Genomic DNA, 19,038 nt, shown 5'->3' with positions numbered 1-19,038 from the left:
TGTGCAACAGCGCAAAATGTTAGCGTTCCAGAAATATCTGACTGAAAAACATAGCATTAATGAGCCTGTGCTATTAAACATGTCATCAGGACACTATTTACACATTGATGTGTGTCTTTCAGGGAATGGAAACAATTCGTTTTACAGAAATTAAACATAAGCTCAGGCAAACAATGTAGTGATGTTGCCACAACATGACAAGCATAGCCCCGTCTAACATTTCAAGAGGGCTAACAACTAGCCTAAATATTTTTCAAAGAGTGCCCAGGGATAACAGTCATATACAGGCACAAAATCGTGATTTAGAAAATGTGGGTTTTGATGTAATGCGATTTGGACAGTAAACAATGCTCTCTTGGTGCACAGTAATGGAAACAGAGCCTGGCCGTCTTTTTTGGCTTACTTGGTTGTACAATGGTGGGTGAAAAAGCAATTTAAGTGGCCTTTTTATTTAGATGACCCCTGCCTTGCTGTGGTACTGCATGTTTTGCTAAGGATGACTAAGAGGCGGTTTCCCAGCAATTGAAAACGCAGTCAAAACCAGAAATGAACTTGTTATGCGTAATGCGTTTCCTTTCTGTAAAGTGGAAGAGGTGACGGTAACACCTCTGGTACTTCCTGTTTTAAGTGCTGAATTGCACATTATCGCATAACCTTGACGGGTCGCTTGTTAATGAAGGTGTCCCAATGATCTGTCCCTCTCTATTATGAGAGGTCATCAAAAATAATGACAGCTTTTGTCAATTCAACATTATGAGATTGTAATGGGGCTCTTTTTAACACAATGTATGCAGGCAAATAATTTCTTGTTGTATTATTTAGTTCGTTTTGTTTGACAACGGACTGATGGAGGAATTAACCTGGCTCTGCCGCACTGTGTTAGCTTCAGTGTGCAGCACAGCCTGACTTCAGCTGAGGATGGAGAGCTTCTGGACCTGACGTCTCCCTGTCGGGTCACATCTGCGGAACGCCGCGTTACTCGGACTTTCCTTAGCAGTGCTTAACCTGAACGTATTTGAATTCTAATAATGTGTGATTAGTGAACGTTACCTCAGGCAAACGGTATTCCACCCGGGAGAATTGAGACACTGTCAATACATTTTGCCATGGATTGCAGCGAACTTGAAGCTCACCATTCAGAACACTTAGTACGCTCGCTAATCACGTATAATACAAAATGACTCCTAATCACAAACACCTGCTCCTTTAATGGTAACGTGTGCCCGGGTTGCTGTTGTGTTATTAACTGCCGACAACGTTACAATGTTCATTTTTACACCCTTAGTAGCTAGTTACCGTGATTAACGTTGCGTAAAACCGCTTTGCAAACATACATTAGCAGACATAAGTGCTATTAAGTGCCAGTAAACCTATTTCGTAAGAACGTTAATGTTGTCAAAGTATACATAATCCATACAGCAGCAGCAAATGTTCTTACCTTTGCCGAAATCAGTCTCTTCCTTTTTGACTGGAGTACCTCTGTGGATTGTGTTGCTCTGGCTGACTACCACGCGCTGCAACGTAGCCCCGCCCTGTTGGCTGCGGGCGCGAGGCCATTGCTCAGTTAGAATACAACAGCAGAAGGTCCCTGGCTTGTCATTGGCCAGACCACCTGCCAATCTATTTGGATTCTGCTTCCCGCGTTTTGAGCAGTGCTGCTCTCACAATACATTATGATGCAGCCTATATTTAGGTGTCAACAACTGCAGACATGTGAAAACAAGGGACGGAGTGACCTCCAGTATTAATATAGCCTACCGCAAATAAGACAGACCCATGTTTGTCACACTTATGTTTTTAATGTAAAGGGAAAGAATACAAGTAGTCAAAATAATGATCAATTAGAGGGCAAATGTAATATATGTCTTAAGCTGCGATTCCAGCTGAGTAGGCTATTTATTTGTTAAATAACAAATGGATGCCTTTCATTGCCAACCATGAAAGACAGAGAAAGACGATAACCTGTCAGAACAGAAACATCCTTTTGTCCCCAAGGGAGCATGATTTGTCACTAGTGACTTTGACTTTGTGCCAGCTACATTGGATTAGCTGTCTCAGTAGTGAAAGACTTCTGTAGTGGGCAGTGCTGCTTGCTTGCAGGATGTAAGTGTACATGGCTACAGTCAGTCTTTCATAACAAGAGGAGCCTTGACTTGAGCTGCAACCTCAGCCCCCAGAAGTTCCTCTACAATCGTCAGGGCAAACTCGAAACTGGTTCCTGGCCCACGGCTGGTGATGTAATGTCCATCCTTCTGTACTCGAGCCTCTGAATATTTATAGTGGTCTAAAAAAAGACAAAGAGCAATACCATAAGAATAATCACAACATAAGAGCTTTCATCTACAGACTGATAGCCACCCTTCAGACATCCCACTGTAGTATAAGCAGACCTAGAGATAGAGATAATCTATCACAATTTGAACTGACCCAATTCTAGTATGTTCTGTCAAATTCATGAATCTGCCTTCACCTGTGTGGTGTGCTCTTCTCTGCATAGTGACAGGATGTTCTATAGTTGAAAAATAACTGATACAGCACCATCTTCTGCCCTTTACAAATAATTACAATTCCTCCTTTAATGAGTTAGAACTGCAAATGTTTGAGCCACTAGCTGTACATTAAACACATTTTTACACATGTTTGTTTGCATGAAGTGTTTGATTTTTACCTCCAGCCATCATCTTCTCCTTCATGGCAGGATGCGTGGTGACTGTGCTGCCGTATCCAATGCCATGTGCCAGAAGAGCAGTGGGACCTACAAAAGGGCAAATATGTTTTAGCTTATTTCAACTGCTTCCTGTGATACGTTGACACTTCTTTTGCTTACTACTATGTTATGCAGTTAAAAATAAATACACTGAATCATCGAATCACTTCCCTCAAGCTAAACAAAAAATCCAAATACAGAAAATGCAGCACTTAACATAAGGCTTTGCAGTCAGAACATTATGTCCTAAAAAAGTGTCCTCAACTGTGCCATTGTTTCTAAGAATAAACTAATTAAACCTACAGTTTCAGCCTCGCCAAAGATTCTGCAGCATATTGAAATGAGAGAAAAGAGGAGAGGCTGAAGACATTGACTACTGCTGCATTAACTTTGGCAACGTCCTACCACTGCAGTGAGCTCATCCAAAAACTGTTAATAAATAGAAAGTTATTGATTGTGCTCCTTGGCTGCCTTCCCATGCAGTCTAAACATTACATTTTCCCCTGGCTGAACAGCAGGATGCCAGGTAAAGCCTAGCTTACTCCTGTTACAAAAAAGTCCCCACCCAGAGGACGCCAGTCTGGGTGAGAGAGAGACCTTCTGAGAACCAGAGTCAGACAGCGAGGCAGACGTAGAGAGATTTAAGATAATAGCCATATTTCTATTATCTGATGAAACTATATAAAATAAATTATAATATGATTATGTTTTGTGAACATGCATGTAACAAATATAAATTCAGAATAATAAGTCTTGCAACTGTCCCTCTTGCTGGCAGGTTCATTAAACTGTATATTCCTGTGAGGATTTCACTCATTTTCTAGGACACCCTTCAATCCACTTTGCCGCAGTGGTCCCCGTCCTTATTCAATATGTCCTTCCAGTGTCCTTTCTCTGCATACCGAGACTGTCAAATACAATGTCAGGGCTTTTGGGTTCAGTCAGAGACAGTTATTAATCAAACTCTCAACCTTCCGTTCAAAAAGGCCATCAATTAATGAAACATGTCGTCCGTTAACTGTACATGTAATACAGTGATAAACTATTTCAAGGGCACATCTGACATAAAAACTGAAGCAATGTTTGTCTAAGAAAGTAATTCTATTTGCCAGCAACATGAGTTTTGCATTGGGGATCATGTTGAATTTAAACTTGAACCCATAAAAGGCATCAGTACTTGAGCTTTGTGCTGTGTAATAATTAGGATTTGTTTTCACAAACTGTACCTGCACAGATGGCAGCAATCAGACCCTTTCTGCCATCTTGTTCCTTTAGCACCTCCTTCACAGCAGGAGACTGCAGGACAGCATGGAAAACAGATGCACATGAAGTTATTTGCATGCCATATGATTGCAGTTTATTTGCTGACTATTATACAATCATTCAAACAAACGGGCAATGATAACATAACACATAGGGTGCAAAAATAGACTTTTTTATTGTTTAAAAAATCTGTTTTAAATACAACCACAGATTTATTAAACATTAAAATCTATCCAAATCATTTGATGAAATTGCAGACTTTTATAGGTTTTAGTTTCTGAAAATTATTATTATTATTATAAGTTATTAGAGTTAGTATATTATCAATATGTTAAAGATTCTAAAGCTGAATGTACAACCATTGACATCAAAAACAGTCCATGAAGCAGTAACTCTATACTTAAATGTAAATTATGTTATTTTATGTTAGTAAGACCTTCAAAACAACTAATCATCTTATTATATTAACGAATGGGGTCCCACATGGTGTTGTCCCATTCTTCCATGTACCGATTGGAATTTATCTAAATCGGAATCAGAATCTGACAATATTTGGTGTTGTTTTCCGTATGTTGTTGTCAATCAAATCTGATCAAAGCACAACCACACAGACCTTCATAGAGGCAGGTGAGTGAATGTGTTGAATATTTTAAATGTTAGTTTATATGTGAAAGTTCAGGGCAATTGTTCTTGAACTCTTTATTCAACTCAACTTTATCTTATGACAAAAAAGGGACAACCATTGGGCTACCAATGGGCTGAACCGGGCCATGGAATAACCCTAAATGTGATTGTTACCTTAGCAGATCAAAACATGTAGAGACTGTTGGATCTAAAATGCAGTCTGAGTGTTTCTCACCTCAGCCAGATTCTGAGCTCCTGGCATTCCCCCTGGAAGAAGCACCACATCGTACGGACCCTGAGAGACAAACCATCAATGATATAGATGAACTGTAATGGCTTGATATTGTCAAACACCATTAAGAATGCAAAAAAGGATTTGTGTATGTTTTCCCCTACAATTGACTTGCCTTGCTGTTTGGCGCATAACAATAGACATAGTACAGATAATGGAAAATATCATGGCATACAAACATTAATTAAACAAATTGACAGTACAAAAGAAAAGGAAAATACATACATTAGATTTAAAAATGAAGATCTTTTTTTATGATAATGCTTAATACTGTTAGTTCAAAAGGATATTTTGATGATGTTTTGATTAATGGAGCTGATCAAACTGAAAATATATCCATAAAAATATACAAAATATAATAAAGTGAAGCATGTAATGTAGTGTTAGTAGATAGAAGCTGAGCCCAACCTGTGCGATGGCCTCCTCCAGACTGGCATCAGGACAGATGACGACGTTTCTGCTGCACTGTACTGGCTCTTTGCCCGTCAGGCCCGCAACAGTCACTGCAATCTGCACGTTTGGTAAAAACGATATAATTAGCATAAAATCACTATGTGTGAGAGAGATGTTACTTAATGCTTTCACCCAAATCGTGTACTTAAGTACAATTTTGAGGTAACTCAACCTTTTAAAGGTCTGAGTACTTCATTTAAAACTAAAAGGCCCAACTTGGCATCCTGTCTGTTTATGGTTGATGGAGACCTTTATTTTGAAGGCTATCAAATGGCCGAGGAGTGCAAAGAGTTTGACATTTAACTTGCCCTCAGTCTGCACCATCGACAGTATATATAAAGCTCTGGCCCTGTCCATGGTCTAACTCTGCACTAATTGTAAAGGCTGTCAAAACTGTTAACAACACAATTTAACCTACACATTAGATAAATGCTCAACAATGTGTTTTCTGATAATTGATAAAGTAATAGCAGTAGGACTTAACATGGCACTTCTGCAAAATAAAATAGCCTAATAAAATCGTGATAGTGTAGTGCACTGACTGAAGGGGTTGCATTACTATTAACCAAGCAAGGTATCTTGCCTGTAGCATTATTAGTATTATTATTATAAGCTACCTAGCTAGCAAGCTAACTGCTAGCATACAACAAGTCAACAAACCCCAGCTCTACGCATGATGTCCACAGGAATGACAGTCTCCATCTCCTCTGCACCTTTAGACAGGATCACTAACGCCTTCTTTCCTGCCATGGTTAGCTCGCAGTAATGCTACTTTCAGGAGCAGAGACGCTAACTTAGTTCAGCTGAAACTTCCAGCAGCAACTAGCATGCTCAGCAGAGGTTTTGACAGGAGCAGGGTTGCCAGACTGCGCCCTCTATCCCTCTTTCACAGACGGTGCTCCATGTACAACGCGATATTTAAAATAAACCTGTCCTGTACGCCATACACTTCTTCTTTGAAAGTTTTTTTTCATGAAAGTTGTCATCCTCACCTTTGCATCTCAAATACTGGACTCACACTGATAAACAACACCAACTAAATGTGTAAACTAATTGAGTAGACACTCTCAGGGGATGCTTATTTGGACACAATCAAGTAGAAGAATGGTCTTATTTTGTGTAAAAATGTGCCTTAAAACGTAAGCAAGAGACACAAAACTATTTACCTTCAGTATTATTAAGGGTCATGCACACATAAAGTGCCAGGAGAGAGATTGTACTAACTGTGATATGGAGCAGCTGTTGCTAGCATTAATTCCACTGAGATAAGATAAAATAAGATACACAAATATGATTATTTTGACAACAAATGTACACAAAAGGTTGTCTTGCCAGTGAGAGTTCAGCTACAATCAAGCATCAAAGCAAGGTGCTTGTAATGGCCTTTAATACCAAACACTACATGGTTTTTTCCAGCAGGTGGAGGTATTGACCAACTATTGTAGAGGGGATGTCAAAGGAACTTGAAAAAGAGGTTTACATAGAGCAGTCATATTCACCACTGTCTTTAATCCAGAACAACAATGTTACTTCTACAACATGTTGACAAAACCACAAAATATGTATTTCTTATTTTTTAGGAGATCCATGTACCAGTTAATGCCAGTTAATCACAGGCTTATCATCAGCTGCAAAGTGCAATCCAAAGAGCTATAATCTGGTTTTTATAACAACACCAGGCTGCAGGTCATTGAGTTCACCAAGTTCTTCAAGATTTGTCTGAGAACTTCTGCACCAAACTCTTAAGACAGTTGGGGAATCATATTCCAGTGTAAATCCTTAATGACTGGGGCTTTAGTGTGTAGGCACCCATCCTAGTTAGTGTGCCTCTGTGCATTCTGCTGCAAGATTCACTTTCATATTTGTGCGACAAACTAGAGCCCAGTGAAACGGCAGATTAGACAAAAGCGTAGGGGGTTCTGGCAGCAGGTTGTTTGTTGCGTGCCTGTGAGTGAATCAAGAGGCAGCGGTGATTACCAACATATGCAGCTGGGGATCAACTGAACCAGACCCGCGGTGGCACTCAAGCTAATTTCCATACATTAATTCACTTATGTACATTTACTAATTCCTTTCAGCATTTAATCATAAAGTGCAGGATCACACTGTGGAAATATATGTTAAAGTTGCAGCAGTAAGGATGACACGTTTAAGACACTGAAAACAAAACATCTGACAAATTAGAAATATAGCTATTTCACAGGGCTTTAACTAACTTTAATTCCAAGATGTTAATAAACAATTTTTTTTTTAAACTATGCCTGGAAATTGAAGAATATGAATAGGACGGGCACTTTAATATATAACAATTACCATTTATAATTGAAAAATAAGTTATCTGTGTAGCCTGATACAAATTATTCCTTTGTGTGATAGATGACCATTGTTGTCCAAATAAAACACATGAGCCACATTGTTGCACTCGATTTATTATTTACAATAAACATGAGCACATACACACACTCATTATGGCCCATATGAATCCACGGTTGAACATAGTACCAAACAAATGCACTGTATATGTAACATTCACCAAAATACACAGTGCCACACCCTTACAGTAAAGGATATTACTTTTGTAAATGTCTTTCTTTAAATTAAACTACACATATTGGTTGAAAAAGGTTTTTCAACTCGATAAACTGGGCTTAGATATAAGGAGGAAGATGGGGAGTTTATCCGGAAACCAGCTAGCACTTACAGTATGTTTTCTTAGTTTCATAGTCATTTACAATAGACAAAAAAAGAATGAGTGCCAAACATATCGTTTATAGGATGAAAAATGGCATCCTGCTTTGTAAAATGGTTAACTGCAGAAGCAGAAATAGAAGAAAAAGATAATCTAGTGTATATTGTAGATGTGATACAATATACAATAGCTCGTATGTTCTTCTTGGGATACTTGAGATTGGCCTTTTGAGTAAAAGGGTGCAAATCAGCGGATTCCTTTGCGTATTATTATTTCTCTCGTGCCCCCTCATGATGTGCCACCAGGCCTTGCTCTACTTTATCTGGCCCTTCGCAGAGGTCTGCTCTAAAACCTGAAGGGTTTCCAGAATCAAACCTCCAAGGAGACGAGAATACAGAAACATTTCTTCATGTTTTACAAGACGGGGACAGAGGGAAAAAAGAAAATCCTCAAACTGAAATGAGGGAATTCCACAAGTTACTGTTTGTCACAAAGTAATCCTGTTACTATTGCAAAGAATATGAAACGGTGTAAACATGGAAATAAACTGCTAATATGGATATAGCTTACAAGCAGAAGCCCTGTTCGGTTGAGATATACAGCTGCAAACCCTGTTTCAGATCCCCAGTAAGGAAGAGTACCATAACATTCAAAAGTGGTTACAGAAAATGTGCTTCTACAGTGTGAGATTACATTTTACAGATGCTTTTCTTAAGTTATTCTTTGCATTGTTACATTTCAACTCATTTTGGTCCAACCCAGTAACTCTTTCCCAGTGATCTAATAGCAGCATTCAGGGCTTACATTTCTGCAGACTGAAAACTGATGAATATTTAGAAGCATTTTATCTCCCCATCTGTGCACAGGCTTTATCTTGTGTCTGTTTCACACATTGTAAGCCACTGAGTGCACGAAGTGAGTGACAAGCATATAATCTTGATTGCATCTTGATGCCATTACTTTATGCTGCCAAGCGCTCAGGTGACAGCTGGGGGACAGTGAAGAGATCTGGGAGAATAAGGTGACATTGAATTGTGTGCACCTGTGTCGACTCGGAAGTCAGCAGCTGCATACAAACACAAGATGGCGCCATGCAGTTGAGATAGTTCAAAAGCAAGGCCAAGTGTGTAAGAATGTTTTCAACAATAATCTCCTCAAAAGGTAAAACGAAAATAATACAAAACAAAAGTTGACTTTGTCAGGCTAAAACAAAGGCCTCTTTGTCAAATCATCAATAATTCAAATGTGCTTAATTATCAGATAAACTGATAAAAAAAATGTGTGTGAATGTCTAAACATCTATTCAACAATTTGTGCTAAATGCTTTAGAGTTATTAAGATGAGATTCATATAAATGCAACGCATGACAAATGGTTTACAGCTACAGAGGCAGTATTACAAATTAAAGCAGCACATTAATGTGTTGTTTAGATTATTGAGAATGTTTAACATCAGAAACGAGAATTGCCTCGCAGTCATTTCTGGATGCAATAATCTGCCTATCCACGATTTATGCCCCCACCCATGTTATTTTTCGGGGGGCAAAAGTGAGTCTCCTTTTTCTTTATTCTCCCTCTCTGTCTCAATGAGTATCAGGCTGTTTTGCTCTCAGCTTGCCTCTATTAGACCTTTTAATGCCGTACAGCGTGGCCTATCTTCAAACAGGAATGCTGATGATACTGGCCCTGCAGCGGTGCTTCCCCCCCCAGCCCCAGCCCCGGCCTGCTCCTCTACATAGAGGGCAATAAAGACACAAGGAGGATTAGTGTTGTGTGCCTAACAAAGTGGTTGCCAGAGAGTGAGAGGGCCATGCCCATGGGCTCAAACGCAACCCTGCTCAGCTCCACTCGGCTCTGTCGAGGTCCCCCCCTGCTCAGGCTTCCCTAAGGTCTGCTCTCTCTCAGGGAGCTCTGTGGATGTGTGATAGACTCTGAGTGGGTGAATTCATGTTGATGCTAAAGAGGCAGAGGACGCAGACAGATAATCCACAGCTTAGCATTGCTGTAGTAACTTTCCCCCTTAAACAAGGGAACATATGTGCAAACAGTTACATTTAATGCAATCACATACTCGTGCTGTGCACATCTTTTGCTAAATAATTTGCCACAGTGAACTCAGACAAAAAAGTTCCAACTCTTTGACCAGTAGGCGTTTTAAAATTACCCTTATAAACCTATGATGATGTAGTTTAGCCTACACAGCAACATGCGTCTCTTTGTGTTGATTTATCCCACTCACCATCCAGTGGAAAACATCGTTTGATACAAAGCAGGCAGGTTAAAGGCTGTATAGTTAGTTTATGGATATCTTTCCCACTATAACCACTGTGCTTGTATAAAAGGAACACCATATAATTGTACAAGTCTGATAAACAGAGGGGCTGGGGTCTTGTAAATGTCGTCACATTAGATAGGAGTGTTACATCTGAGATTACTGTGGAGGAACATGTCTGTGGGTGCAGGCCTGGGAGGACAGTAGCCTCTGGTTTGATGAAAACCGTGTACAGGACAGGACAGGTGAAGCAAACAGCTGCTACCCCCGTTTTTCCTTAAAAACCCCAGCGTGACAGATTAGGCCATGGCTCTCACACATTACGGCCTTCTTTTCACACGGTAGCTGTCTCAGGCCACGTTACACACGTCTTTTAGATGGTCCACTTTGTGCTTTGGGTAATGAAATTTACACTGGAGACCCCAGAATATGCAGACATATGGTGGCTATTAATGTTAATTTCTCCCTTTTAAACTGCAACCCTCTGCAAAACAGTATGGTCTGTTCTCGCCTGTCTGTTTTGGGTCCTCTTCACTCTTCAAGCTGTTTGCCTTTTACCTCTGTCACGCCAACCAGGATTCACACAGCAGCAAACTGCTGCGTGCAGAAGACAGGCCAAGTTCTGTTAATACTTGGCTAAGTTTACATGTTCATTCACACTTCATTATATAGGAGAAGCCCTGGGTTCTGAATGGTTTCAGTATGTCAGAGAGGCACAATAAAAAAAATAGTTGTCCCTTTAATAGTCGATATACCCACAATGAAAGTACAATACTGATTACAAATATTGTAAAAAAAAAAAAAAAATGTAAAGATTGAAAGAAAAAAAAAAATTACCATTGTTTAAAAAAATGACAGAATGGAAAGAACATTTATCTTTAAGAAAAAAACTTCTCTCAAATACTGTTTACTGTATCATATTTTGATTATAGTAGTTTATTCCTATGGGGTATTATTTGTTTGCAACTCAGCATAATTCATGGTGAAACTAATTTAGCAATAAATTCAGATTCTGTTCAGGATTTTTCTTGCCCAGGCCTCTGAATTGATGGCACCAGTATGTTTCATTCTTTGAACAACGTACCGGAGCCACTCCAAAAACCGATGGTAAAATATCCTTTTTCCATTCCTTGGTAATGGAAATGGAGGCTCAACAGTCTCCCTCTGCAAAGTGTTATAAAAGTAAAAAGGCATGCAGGTGTAGTCTATTTTTACCTGCATAAGCCTTTATAGATTAACACAGTTTACAAGTCCCTGCTCAGCTTTTCGAACACAATTCCAACTCTGAAATTAACCGGATTCTACTCACTTAATCTCCTACTTTTTATATAAATGCATTCTGCATTATCTGACTTAATGTCTGAGACAGTTCCAAACAATTTTCCTTTAAAACTACTTTAAATTGATATGAAAACATTCCCAAGAAGATGATGGCTTCTTTATTGTTGTCGAAGGCGGTATTTGCAGCTTGTAGTGTAATTTTTCAGGGTTTTGAAGGAGACAAACAGCCTATCAAGAAATCCAGTGCAATCTCAATTATGCCGTTTTTTCCCCTTCACTATTCCCACACTTTTGATATCCACTTTAAAAGCAGAGTGATATATCCCTATGATTGGAAATGTTCAATGCACTTCTGGAAGTGGGTGCACTGTCCTGTGCAGATAAGGTTGCAAATGCAAGATCTGTCTCTCTGAAATAGAAGCCTGACAAACAGTGCTGTCTCTCCCGGCGCAGTGGGAGAGGAGTGTGCTTGGATGGAAGCCTTTGAGACCAGCCTTTTTAATATCGGCGCCGCTGTAACATCAGTAAGGTGACATTTCGGCAGCACCATCAAGATCCAACAGTGGCCATGCTGCTTCGACAATCAATTATCCATGCATAACATCCCGCCAGTGTGTGCGACATGAATCAGTCCTGGACCAGGCTTCTCCTCTGCCTTGATTCTCAAGAAAAGAGAGACCTTTCATTCGACCCTTAAGAAAGAGAGAAATGCTCTGTGTGCTGATAAGGGAGGGAAGAGAGGAAGGTTGTGAGAAAAAGAAAACAGGTAAATCGGCGCCGATATTTATTTGCATTATCTTGAAAGGAGTTCAAATTGGTTTCATCCTAGTGACTGTGAATTGAGCACAATGACAATCTCCTAGCAGAAGCCAATATTATGATTGAAGGGGAAACATACATTCTTTGTATAGCTTGTCCGACTAGAGGGAAGCATGCATATTATCTGTTGCCCAAGGAGAAGGAAATACATTTCACAGCACATATTGCTCCTATCAGTTTTTGAGACCAGTACAGTTGTTATATGATTGTTATCAATGTGGTGGCTTGTATAATTTACTTCCACAAATAACATACATGAATGACTTCCTTTTAGCAGAGTGTGAGTTATTTCCGTACTTGTTTTGTTCTTCGGCTCATAATATGTTGTTCACAACAGAGCGAATGGAGGGCGTCCGAGGGAGAAAATAAATTCTGGTGCATATCAGCAAGCCCTTTAGGCCAAAAAACACTGGCACTGTAACACTATACTTCATCATTGCTCATAGTGCCACACATCTGTGTGTGTTTAATGGAAATGGAAGTGAGGGGGTCATGCTGTCTTTCAACAAGCTTGTGGTAAAAAGTAACATTTCTTCTGTCACTTTGATAGTTCTACAACATATGTATCTTGTGGTAATCAGATCACATATTTAAGTTCAGCCAGCATACAACATGTTTTATAACTCTGTGAGGTATGAGATTTCGGGTGCTCAAACCTCACAGTAAGTCAAGTCAGAGTTGTGAGGACCCAGTTTGGTGCAGCAGTCTAGTCCCTGAACCCAGAAGCTTCCCCCAGTGTTTGACAAACAGCACCATTCCCCCGCTCTCCTTCATTTCCATCTGTATGCTATCACTTGGCTGTCAGCGGCCGGATTGGCCTGTAGTTCGCAGGATGAAAGGGAGAGAGATCCTGTTGAGTGAATAATCTTGCCAGTTTACAGAGGAGAGTGGATGTCAACTTGACAGACTGTGAGTAGCACACAGATTTGGGATTCATGGGCAATCCCATAGTCCCTTTAAATCCGGACGTGTGAATGTGAAATCAATAGTACATCCATACAACAGTTTGTTTGCTGGACTCTGGGACGCTTTGTTATGAAAATAAGAGTCATGGATCTTTCCTTTACGGATTCAGGACACAGAAAAGGGCACCATAAACATTGCACCTCAGCAGGAAAATCCTGATCTTTTATATATATATTTCTTTACTGTAAATAAAAGCCTAGACTATTAAAATACATCTATTTATCAGCACAATGAAATTCAAAAACATGAAAGCAGTACGAATGATCGGGAGCAGTCTTAGGGTTGAAATGATTCTCTGTTGTAATTATATTCTCAGTGAATGGGTTTGTTTTAATTACCATATTCACCTGCAATGCTTCAAATCAAACGTGTCACATCCTAAAGGTAATGCTCGCCATCTTAAACCTCAGCAATCTATACACTCCACACACAAACCACTTCAACCCCAGACTCTACGTATGTCACAGTGATCTGTATCATAGAAGATATTCAATAGACGTCAATGGCACCTTTACAGACGAATGCATGTGCACCACCGCATACATATAACATAGCTGTCTGAGTTGGCAGCGCCATCATGCTCTGCTGTTTATTTGATATGCAAAGGAGTGCTGTGGTGCAGCTCCACGGTCTCTGCTAAAGGACTTTACTCCTCACATAACCCAAAGTGGCAGCAGCAGCATCAGGATGAGCTTCAAGAGCGAGGTGGCTCCCTCTCAGTAATTTATAATGCACTTAACTCCTCTACCCTGTTGATTGTCTGCATTACCAAGAATCAAACATGAGGCAAAACAAATAAAAAATGCCACTTTTTATTCTGGTTTAACACCTTCGAATGTACAAGTCTTTCATTACGCTCCCGCTCATTCACTTCAGGGTCTGTGTGGAACAGAAACAGGGATTGTGGTGCCAAAGGAAAACCACATCAAACCACCTCCAAAAACAGCATCAAAGAATGGCGTCGTGAAAAGCCTGGGTAACACTGAATGAAAAGGGGAAAATAAACACAAACATGTCAGTTTAAGTGTGGCTGATTTCAAGTAGTTTGGAAAAATGGTAAACATAATAAGATTGAAAACAATACCGCCCTCTTAGGCCTGTGAAACAGACACTGCAGGGACTCTAACCACACCCTTCACACCAGTACAACAATCTTCATTCTTCCCAGAATACTACGCTGCCGCCTCAAGCCTAGAGTCGTATGGACTGCCCATCGCTCGAGGTGGAGACCATTATTAAATGTGCTCTGTGGAGGGCCTGCAGGTAGCTCCCAGGATCAGACACAGGGAGAGCAAGAGGGGGCTGTTTGGCTTAAGTGTTTTTTATTAGGATAGATTGAGACCTAAGCTCCATAACAGAGCTTCAGCTCTTTCTCCCAGACAGGGGCCCACTTTCCCTTCTCGCTCCACACAGGCACATATCAAAACACCAGCCACTCACAGACACGCCGCTCAAAAATGGCATGTTCTCTTTTTTCACTTGGCTCAGCTTTCTCCCTGTCAAAATACAAATGCTCTATGATGGAATTCTGCAATTTCCTTTATCATCAGCAACAAGCCCATTTCTCGAATGTTAAACCCGTAATTATTGTCACTGAAAACAAAACTGCTCAGGGAGGGTTGACACGGTGACCGTGTGTGTCCTTGTGTGTGTACACTGTGTAAAATTAATGACTAACTCATGAGAACTTGTGAAAATCTGCTAAAGATTTTATTGTGTGAAGGCTCTACAAATCCAAAGCTAAGAAGCTAAAGAAAGCTGTGGACAACCATAGCTTTATTTGAGTTTTGGCTCCACCTTTCAGTTTTTGAACTATATTTCACACAATGCTGAAGCACATATTAGAGCCAGCTGGTCCGATGACATAACTTCCTCTTCTTGTTGTAAAGATATGGTGACATGTGTAAGCCTGCTTTTACACTGCACATCACTGACACCAGAACACTCTGAACATCTGGTCCGAACAAGGACAGTGAGTCGGGAAAAGTCTGCCCACAAACGCCCACACCCCTTCATTTGATCACCAGTTGTTAAAAATCTCTTTGATGGAGGAATTTCATATGAACTTTATATATTTTACACACAGCTAGTGTTTCAGTGGTTTTATATGTATCACTTTGTGACACAGAATTTCTCCCTCTGTCTATAAAGTGTAATCAAAGGTATGATGAAATATTTTATTGAACACTTTACCTTGTCTTGACCCCGCTGTTGTCATCAGAGGAATGCTGTGAACCCGGAAAAAAACGTTCCCATCTGGCTCGCCATCACTCCAACTGCTGCTGTTATACGTGTGGGAATTACAGTGTCTCACAGTGGGCACAGAGGAGGAAGAAAAGAAGAAGGAATAGTAGAAGAGAGGAATGGATTCACTTGAAAGATCCAGCTGTTAGGCCAACCAAACCCTGGGAAAGTCTGATACTGTTTTTAATGTATGGGTGAACACCTCGCCAGCACATCAGTCTGACTTATTAAGCCTCCTTAAAAATGTAGGGAACAGGTGGACGGGGAAGTTTGGCACAGGGTGTGAAAGGCTGAAAGCCAAGTCACTACTCATTGCCTACATTGTGTGTTGCATTGAAACCCCTTTTTAAAACTCCTGCAGCACAGTAAATGTCTTTTACTTTACTTTATTTACACATCTATTAAAGTACAATTATTTTGTACACCACCTTTAATGCATAGATGTTCCACATTTTATCCCATGCTCTGTATTTTGTATGCAGTAGTTTCTGTCATTATAGGGAGACAAGTAGGAGAAACTCGCTCAAAGCTGTATGTGGTGCAATGCGGGTGAGCTTTGTACAGCAGTGTGTATATTGACTTCTCTGTTTCTGTAATGTTTCATTGAATAAAACAAACAGCCAGCCCTTCAATCCAGTTTCATCCATAACCTCTGAAATGAGACTTTATGTTTCATACAAACGGCATCTCGGTAACATCAATAATCCTGCAAATGAAATCGATTTCCCCTCCCGCTCTTCCAATTCTGATCACAGCTGGGTTCCCCATATGGAGTATTAATGGGGTGGAGCACCCTGAGCCTGATCTAAAGCTGGAGAATTCTGGGCACACCACAACATCAAATCCCACTGTAATTACCTTCATGCAAACACAGGGGCCCTCTCCAACACAATATGGGTTGAAGATTGGGATTTGTGTGCATTGTTTTTGACGCTGAAATTGATCTTGAAAATTGTTTGGTGCAATTTACCAAGATGCTTAAGAAAATTGAACAGCACTGACTGTGCGGCATACAAATACCTTGTTGTGATGAGCACAATACACAAGCTCTAGGTGGCTCATCTACATTTCTGACAGCAATGACTTTCTGGTACAATACAACAATAGCTAATCATTGTGTTTTCCATAAATTCAAATTACCAGCGATCATGGATCTTGACAATCGTCACTCATCTTTGTACTTAAAAAGAATTTTCCAATTTTACCCATTGCAGATGTCTAAAAGCTGCTTCCTCTCAATTAGCTTACACATGTATCTGAGCCCAATGTTGGCACAGCAAATGAAATGCCATTTTGACACTAGATTATGCTAACTGACATAAGGCTATTGTCTTAAGTCCCTTAGGCTGTGGTGGAGCAAAATCACTGAACATACAGAGGGCCAGGCTATATCCTGTCTTACAGACATCCCTATCCCATCATGCACACCCCAGCCTTCTCTCTCCAGCAGGTGGGGGTGGTCATGCACCACGCAACACGGTTATGGGTTTAAGTCTGAAATCTACATACTGAAATGACTTCAGCTCTCTTGCACAATGCCAAACTTGCTGGAAGTCTGATGAGTTTATTTCATCAATTCCAGAAACGCTGCAGAGAGAGGGGGGCAGGCGGTAAAGGGCAGTAGGGACGGAGAGAGATGGACGGACAGAGAAAGAGAGATGGACAGAGTGAGAGGAGAGACTTCTACAATAGCCTGTGTCCATCATCCTCTGAGTATGTGCATGTGTGTGTGCCCTTATATCCCGTCTGCATACATTGATGTGAGGAAGTAAGTTTGATGTGAATCCTCTCTGCCCTCTGAGTAGCACAGTGACTGCTGTCCATCTGCTCCAGGGTCTCAGGTGTGTGTTATCTCTTGCTGTGCCCCTGGGAACTTTCAACAGCTATGCCAGTCAGCCCGGGCTGAACTGCTCTTGTAAATTACTCACTAAACAGCCCTGCCCTGGATTCTGCATTCGGGGGAAAATCAATTATTTGACCCCCCCCCCTTACATTTCACAGTCCATTTTCAGCATGCTGGGGCCAATTACACCCGGCAGAAAGACTACTCTTTATGTCATTCCCACGATGACCTCCATCTTGCAGCTCCACACGGAGCACTGTTAATGCACCAACTACAAGCACTTGTGCCACGAAGGAGCGTACTAATGCACTGGTTACCCACACGTTAGCCACACCAAGCACACAAATACAGCATTGAGAGGCAGCACTACAGCCGCACACAGCCAGCTGTAGTATCTCTCAACTGGGAGGTGATCATCCCGTGTCCAGTGCACTGAGCGAACGCCACTGATGGTTTGACAGCCCTAATGAAAGCTGATTACCAGGAGGCATCTATTAATTTGTCCCTAATCATGACAAAGAGAGTCTGTGGCTAACAGCTGTGAAATGGCAGCCGCCGCGCGGAAATGAGGCTCAGGGAAAGGCCGGGGACAAGGGGTTAGGCCCTGCGCTGTCATTAACTGGCTGCCATTGTGTGTGCTCGCTCAGAGCTTAGCTACAGGTAACTCAATAAGATAACACGGACCGCGCTCTGCCCTGGTCTTTGTGAAAAGCTATTGCTGTGAATCCTGGGCGGCTGGGCGAAGAATAGGAGGATATTGGTTTGCATGCTCCGAGCAGGAGTTCTTATGATCCAGGTGAGAAGCTGACAGTAACAGGTTTAAGCTCTGTTCCTTCATCTGCTGGAGGGCTCTGAGGGAAAAGTCAATCACTGACTGAACAGGTTGCTGAATAAGGAACTGAGCTGGCCTTTCAAAGAGACACAGTGCAGCAAATGTTCGCTCAATCAAACCCTAAAGTATATTTTTAATTGTATTATAAAGACATAAATAATGAAAAATGTCCCTTGAGTTTAAAGTGGATTGAAAAATAAATGTTAAAGAAACACTTCTTCAAATACACTAATGTTTCATGCAGGAAGGGCACATTATAATGAAATCATCACATTTGAAATATGTCCCAATGTATCAAACCCTGGATGAAGCTCTTCGGTTGGTGCAGTGATGTTCAAAGGAGGAGGCCTCACTAAGTCTAAGTGATCTGCATGGCTAGAGTGGCTAATGTGCTTTATAGGACCCTTAGGAAGCATTGGAAGGTGTCAGGGGTAATTATAGTGATTGTGGCAAAGGCTGTGATTTAACAACACCTCAGTGTATTCAACCCGTACGACGTAATTTATTATCAGACTAATGAATTACGTACAATAACACTACATCCTCTGTAAAACCACTACATACATCAGTATTATCTAAAACGGGAGAGAACTTTCTCCAGGACACCACCTGAAGGCTACAGTCTATTGCCTCTATGATCAACTGTAACTGCCTGTACATGAAACCTGCAAGCTGTGAAAGCATCTGAAACTCTTTTTTGCTACATAAGGGGAGAACAGGGTCAGTTAGGACAGGGCCTTTTTTAGAAAGTTAG

At 40.8% G+C, this 19,038-nt stretch overlaps 2 protein-coding genes across 3 annotated transcripts in view; both read right to left on the bottom strand.

Annotated features, from left to right (window-relative positions):
• kcnab2a (potassium voltage-gated channel subfamily A regulatory beta subunit 2a) overlaps positions 1-1,559 on the bottom strand; it is a gene marked incomplete at its 5' end in the record, with an annotated part of 82,142 nt that extends 80,583 nt beyond the window's left edge. For both annotated transcript variants that reach the window (XM_079683160.1, XM_079683162.1), the window contains one exon: positions 1,439-1,559. The remainder of the gene's footprint in view (positions 1-1,438) is intronic.
• Positions 1,560-1,779: 220 nt separating this feature from the next.
• On the bottom strand, positions 1,780-6,214 carry park7 (parkinson protein 7). Its single transcript, XM_079683165.1, has 6 exons — positions 6,000-6,214; positions 5,295-5,396; positions 4,830-4,889; positions 3,934-4,003; positions 2,669-2,755; positions 1,780-2,284 (listed from the first exon to the last, which is right to left on the bottom strand). The coding sequence occupies exons 1-6, from the start codon at positions 6,087-6,089 to the stop codon at positions 2,124-2,126; spliced, it is 570 nt and encodes a 189-aa protein (XP_079539291.1). The 5' UTR covers positions 6,090-6,214; the 3' UTR covers positions 1,780-2,123.
• Positions 6,215-19,038: the final 12,824 nt, after the last annotated feature.

The sequence above is a fragment of the Notothenia rossii genome, assembly GCF_949606895.1.
Source record: "Notothenia rossii genome assembly, chromosome: 5".
Classification (NCBI taxonomy): Eukaryota; Metazoa; Chordata; class Actinopteri; order Perciformes; family Nototheniidae; genus Notothenia; species Notothenia rossii.
This window is presented reverse-complemented; position numbering and strand designations above follow the sequence as displayed.